General features: G+C 45.2%; 1 protein-coding gene across 1 annotated transcript in view; it reads left to right on the top strand.

Moving 5' to 3' along the window:
- Positions 1–1397: 1397 nt before the first annotated feature.
- Positions 1398–6406, top strand: part of CCDC93 (CCC complex scaffolding subunit CCDC93) — a 34440-nt gene continuing 29431 nt past the window's right edge. Inside the window, exons 1-3 of the mRNA XM_021548718.2 lie at positions 1398–1527; positions 2495–2608; positions 4264–4358. Coding sequence (XP_021404393.2) covers positions 1486–1527; positions 2495–2608; positions 4264–4358 — 251 coding nt within the window. The 5' untranslated portion in view covers positions 1398–1485. The remainder of the gene's footprint in view (positions 1528–2494; positions 2609–4263; positions 4359–6406) is intronic.

Below are 6406 nucleotides of genomic sequence, written 5' to 3'. Positions count from 1 at the left end.
AGGGAGTGGAGGGTGTTTGGCCTGGGGGATGCCCAGGGTGACCTTGTCACAGTTATAAATGAAAATTTGTCCAGCCAAATTAAAGTGAAAAATAAAATATTTATTTTGCAATCAAATTCTATCTAGCCAACCACAAGGAAAGAGCAGTGCTGAGCCCGGGGTTGGCACTGGGTGTGCAACAAAGAAGACAGCCTCAGCAGAGGTTCCCTCTATGCCCACACACCACCCTCTTGGTACAAACGGTTTTTATAGGGACAATTCCACCCGAGGCCAGGGTTTCAGCAATCAGTCTTTTCTTCCCAGAGTCTCACATATTGATAAAATTTCTTTTACTGGGGTGGAACAATCCAATGTCCAATGTTGTTGAATCCCCTGATGTATTTAAGAGAACCCGGCATTCAGATGTATCAGCCTGGAGGATTTCTGTGATATGGCTTATCTCCGGAAAACCCACATACATTTACTTGTAAATGAGGTTTCAACATAGATTGAGTTTCACCTATGTGGGGATGACTCCTAATACAGATGTGTGTTTTCTAAAAATACTAAATATTACATATACCGTATTAAAACTGGTGCTAATTACATTCACTACACATAACATCACCCTGCAGCTCCCTGACAGGAGGGTGCAGCCAGGGGGCGGCCGGGCTCTTCTCCCAGGCAACAAGCTACAGGATGGGAGGATGTAATCTTAAACTGTGCCAGGAGTGGTTTAGGTTGGGTATTAGCAAAAATTTTTTCACAGAAAGAGTGATTAGATATCGGAATGAACTGCTTAGGGAAGTGGTGGAGCCACCGTCCCTGGAAGTGTTTAAGGAAAGCCGGGAAATGGCCCTTGGTGCCAAGGTCCAGTTGACAGGGTGGCGTTCGATGTAGGACCTGCTGATCTCAGAGGTCTTCTCCAACCTAATCACTATTCTGTGACCTGTGTGCAGGGGAGAAAAAACAGAATTAAACCCCACTTCTGCTGTTAGGTCACCAAAGGAAACACGGCTGGCAATGAGAAGTGTCAGCGCCCAGCGGGGCACGAGCGGCCGTGAGGCGCCTCGCAGTCAGAGCACTCAGTAACTTGTCCTCCATGCTGGCGGGAGGCCTCAGGACCCCGTGCAGAAGGAGGAAAAGGAAAGCGCGGCGGGCGCAGGGCAGCGCGGCGCAGCCCGGGGCCCGCGGGAGCCGCCGCGCTCTGAGGGGCCGCGGCACGGGGGCACCCGGGGGCGCCCCCAAGGGCGCAGCCCGCGGGCGGGGCCGCGGCCGTTGCGCTCCGCGCAGCCAGCCAGTCACATGAGCCACCGCCCTCCTTCCCCGGCACCCCCCGGCCGCGAATGGCACGGCCCGGATGCGCTTGTACGCAAGGAGGGTGCGGGCGAACCATTGAGCGGGGGCGGGGGAACCCGGCAGCCGCCGGCCGGGAACACCCCTTCGCCGGGGCGCTGCGGCGGCGGGGAGCGGACGTGACAGCGGCGCGGCCGGCGGCGGAGGGCGATGGGGGTGCCGCGGGGACAGGAGCGCCAGGCCCCGCAGGAGGTACCGCAGCCGCGTCTCTCCCAGCCCCCCGGGCGCTGCCGAGGCGCGGCCGCTGTTGCTCCGGCCCCGCTGCGCCGGTGTCCCCGGATCCCCGCCTGTTCCTTCCCCTCTGCCGGCCCTGGCCGGGAGCGCGGGGTCGGTGCCGGGGGCGCGGGGAGGCCTGCGGGGCTGCCGGCAGCGCCTGCCGGTCACCTTCGCTGCACCATCGCCTGCCCGTGTCCCCGGCAGCCCGGCTCGCCGGGTTCCGTGGGAGGGAGCGGACGGGAGGAGGGTGCCCGGGGGACCGGAGCGTTGAAGGGTGCGCAGGTGTGCAGCCCCTCGGGGTTGCGGCTCTCCGGCCTAGGGCCGAGTGCTGGGGACTCTGTGCCTCTAGGAAATCGCGTGTGTCCCCGCAGCTGTGGGGTTTCACCCTCCAAGGTGGGGACAAAAGCCCTGGTGCGGGCTGGCTGTGCTGCTGGGGCGGTCCGGGCTGCCCGTCGCGGTTTACTTTTGTTACTGCCGTGCTTTGAAATTGCATTGCCCAAAAAAGTGGGATTCCGCGTGAGCGTCTCCTCGTGTTTTTGTAGAAGGATTAGAGAAGCGTGTCCTGGTTTCGGCTGGGATAGAGGTTAAATTGAGGTGTGTGAGTTTATGAACCCTGAAATTGAAAGATATCTGTGAAATGGAGAATAAATTAACTGGCTTATGGCAGGAGGACAATCTTAGTAGCTAGAGGCAAGCAGTGGACCAGGAGTTTGAACAGCAAAAGCAGATTAAAGTATTTAACTGGGTGAATATATGTGATGTTAAGTCCATGTAGAAATGTTTCTTTAATGTCTTTCAAATGAACAACCAAGCTGATAATGGAAGGCCTGATACGTGGTCTGTGCCAAGGCTCGGAAAACGCTCATTCTTCAAAATGAATTTAAATTACAATTCAAAATTAATTCAGAAAAACTGAATTAGTGTTTTGTTGTTTGTTTGTCAGGTTGAAACAAGAGAAGATGAGGAGCAAAACATCAAGTTGACTGAAATCTTGGAACTGTTGGTGGCTGCAGGGTATTTTCGAGCAAGAATCAAAGGGTTATCACCATTTGACAAGGTGAGGCCATTACAGTATTTCAAACCCCTCTTTTAAGTATAAGAGGCTTATATGGTTTGCTGAACAATTCTGGGTGACTTTACAAAAGACAGTTGCAACCTATGAAGCTTCCGTGTTTGATTAATTCTGCAAATGACCTCATTTCAGACAGACAGGACCTCCTCAGTCTTGAAAGACATTTTGTGCAGCAAGGCCTGTTTTAGATGAAACAATTTGATGCAAACTAACTGCTGTCTGCTTTTTTGGGTGCCATGGCCTATACTAGAGTTGTGTCCAGGGAATTTTCCTCTCTCTCCCAACAGCAGTTAGAATAGCTAGTCTTTGGATACTTGGAGATAGCATGGTGATTTTAAAAACAGCATTGATGAGAAATGGGGAAGTGTCTGTGTAAGAATGGAACAGCCTGGTGAGATTATTTTGGGGCTGTTTTTACATATCTTTAGAATGTCATATTTGTTAACCTTTCATTGTCCTAGACAGGAAGTGTGTGATGCTAACCGTGAGCAAAGTTCAGGTTGAAGAGAGATTTCTGAATTGCTTTAATGCTGACTCTGTGAGAAATTCCTGAACCAAGCTTTGAAAACACAGAACTACAGCAGCCTTGAAATGGCTTCTTCTTTTATCTGCTCTCTCTTTGATCATAGCACAGCCTCACTTTGCGATGCAATTTTATTTTATTCAAACTCCTTGGTATTGGTAACAGTCACTGCTCAGGAGTCTGTGCTCACAGACAGAGGAGTTTCAAGGAGACTGCTTTAGGATGTAACCTTGTTGCATTTATGTGTAGAAATCACTTTTAGTTACTTAAGTACAATTGCAAAGTTACCATTTCATGGCAGTGCCCAACCTCACTGTAATGAGCCTTGCACTGCTAATGCAAAAGGGGTATGTAGGTTATCATAGAGGGAAGTGTGAGAGGGGGAGTATATCAGAAACCTTGTTAGAAACCAAGGTTCCTGATTTGCTGTGTGATGATGGTACGTTAGTCCACATTTTAATCCCTTTTCCTCTTCTTTGCCTTTGCATACATTTAGGTTATCTTGCACATGTTTATGCAAGGTTGTCTTTAAATATTTATGTAAAATTGATGAAATGGCTCAAAAGTTTAAATATGCCCATGTCAGAATAGGGCCTGAAATAGAGATTTCTGCAGAGCTGGGGATTTCCATTGCTGTGTTGATACTGTGTTTAGCACATTGTGTTGCACGTGTCAGCAAGCAAGACCTAATAGTAGCAAAGATGTGTATAAAAAGGTAAATATAAGACTGCAGTAATTATGATCCTTGATCAAACTTTGATAGGGTCACTTTTTAGAGGTCATGACATTTAACATACTGTTGTGTTTTATCCTTTTGTTTGTTTGGTTTTCTTTTTTCAATCTTAGAGCTGTTTCAAAGCTAGTATGTAAAGCTAAGAGAGGAATTTAGATTGTCAGTAACTGCTGGATTGGTTTCTGTCTTCTTGTACACGTATATTGTGTATAGTATTGTATGAAGTTGGTATGGTTATGTTATCTGAGTCTGTCTTGTAGCAGAGAGGACACTGAGGATGGTGAGATTACTGAGATGTAGTTTCTAAAATAAATAAAGCCTCAAAGATGTATTTGGGCTCTTCAGTTTAAAATGGCCCTGACCATGCTGTTGCTCCTTTGCCAGGTGGTGGGAGGCATGACGTGGTGTATCACTACCTGCAGCTTTGATATCGATGTGGATTTATTGTTTCAGGAAAACTCTACTATTGGTCAAAAAATGTAAGTTGATTAAATGGCAAGTGGGGGATTTTTCTTCTTTTTCTTAGAAAATAAGGGGGTGGGGGGGGGAAAGAAGAAATTACCTGCTGTGTTTCTAAGAGTTTTAGTTCAAATTTCCTGCTTTTGAGGACTGCCTGTTTACAAAATAGTACACATGTTTCTGGGTTTTTCAGACTGTAATTCCACAAATTCTAAATCCAGAAAGAAGCTTATTTCAAAAAAGGCAGGGCTATTCCCTTTGGGCTGCCATGTTCTTATATCCCTACTAAGCACTGAAAGCCTTTATGTGGCTCCACACTGAACTGAATTGGGAACTTATCCAAATTAAAACCTACCAAAAAAAACCCCAAAAAATCAAAACCCAAAAGAAAAAAAAAAAAAGAAAATAGTTTTAACATGAATGAATTCCTGGATCCAGTTCTCTGTGCAGCTGTGCAGATGCTTGTGCTGGCACAAGGGGATGATGCAGAGGCCAAAGCAAAGGGCAGAGGGAGACCACGCTGCTGGAAGCTGGAGTGCAACATTACAAGACCTTCCCTGAGTTCCTTGTGTCTGCAGTCTGCTGTGTAAATAACCTCTGACTCCCTTTTATGGCTCTGGCTTAGAAGTGTAGGCATCAGCAAACAGAATTTAAAGCATGTCACTGTTGCCAAAAGAGTTACCTGCCCCATACTGAGGAGGAGGATTTCCTTCCTCAGGGTGACCCAATGAGAACATTTTGTTTTGATTCATTTCTTATGCATGGAATTTGCTCATAAGCCAGCTAATTCCTGTACCAGGGAGGTTATAGACATTGTTTATGCTGGGAATGGGAACACATTCTAAACTCCATTATTTCTGTATGTGTATCTGTGATAAAAGAGCCATAATTAGAATTTGCAGGAAATAAGTTTAGCCTGATAAGTTACATGAAGAGACTTATTTACTCAGTGTAGTTAAAAAGAACATCTTTCTGTGTTTCTTGAAAGTTATAGAGCATTGACAAGGCTTTTCAAAGTAAATATTTGTGGGTATTGCAATTGCATTTGGAGACACTCAAATCACCATAGATAGCTAACTACATAAAGAATTGCTGAGTGCAAAGAATTAAGTGGAGACTAGGAATGAAAATGGTAGTAGTAGTTTTTTATCACTGTTATCCTTAAGAACAACAGGGTAGGAAATGGTTAAGTTTTTCTCAAAATGTTCTGTTATTTTTCCGGCTGACTGAATGCAAAAAAAAATTTCTAAAATGTTCAGACTCATAGGAGCATAGGCTGTTTTGATGTCTATGTAATGTTTGTGTTGGTTGAGGCTCAGGACTTCTGTGGTGATTTCAAGCTAAAGAAAAGTTAAACTGTGTTTTCTCAGTATTATTCCAAAGTGATGGTGTTACACCATTGAGATGGTGTCCTGTTATTTAATTGCTGGGCTGAAATGAATATGGAAGCATACATTAGGAGAGGATCTTGCATCTATTGGATAAATAGTTTTTGTTTTAATTACATTTGCTTTGATTGTGCTTCACTTCCCTTTAGGAAGTAAAACGTTTCAGGCTCTATTCCCAGATTTTGGTCACTGTCTCATATCTTTTGATCCCCTTTTGTTCAACCAGGATCTTAGTTGTCCATTTGGACAGCACTAAATATCAGTGAGGTCCGTACTGGGCCATTTCATATTTTTTCCTTCATGGGGAAATAGCTTTGGTTTTCCAAGTAAAGTTTTCTTTCTCAGTAGTTACACCTGCTTTAAAATTGTACTTGCCAACATTGACAGCAAAAGAAATTCTTGCCTTAAAATTAGGTATTCAGTGGAAACAGGATGAATTTCTTGCAGATGGATCCCTTGTGGCAGGGTAATCCTTTCACTTAACTAGCTCTTACTGAGCTCTAAAATGAGTTTTCTGCCAGCAAATTCAGTTTTAGTCACTTGAAAAGTATGTGAAGTGCACTGTGTATTTTGCTTTTAAGTGCAGTATGTATTTAAATTCAAAAAGTAGCATCAATATTTATTTTGAGAGTTCTGCTAATTAAAGTTTTAAGCCCTTACATTTGCTTCTAGATTTCCTT

Source organism: Lonchura striata, chromosome 8 (assembly GCF_046129695.1).
Source record: "Lonchura striata isolate bLonStr1 chromosome 8, bLonStr1.mat, whole genome shotgun sequence".
NCBI classification, from domain to species: Eukaryota; Metazoa; Chordata; class Aves; order Passeriformes; family Estrildidae; genus Lonchura; species Lonchura striata.
This window is presented reverse-complemented; position numbering and strand designations above follow the sequence as displayed.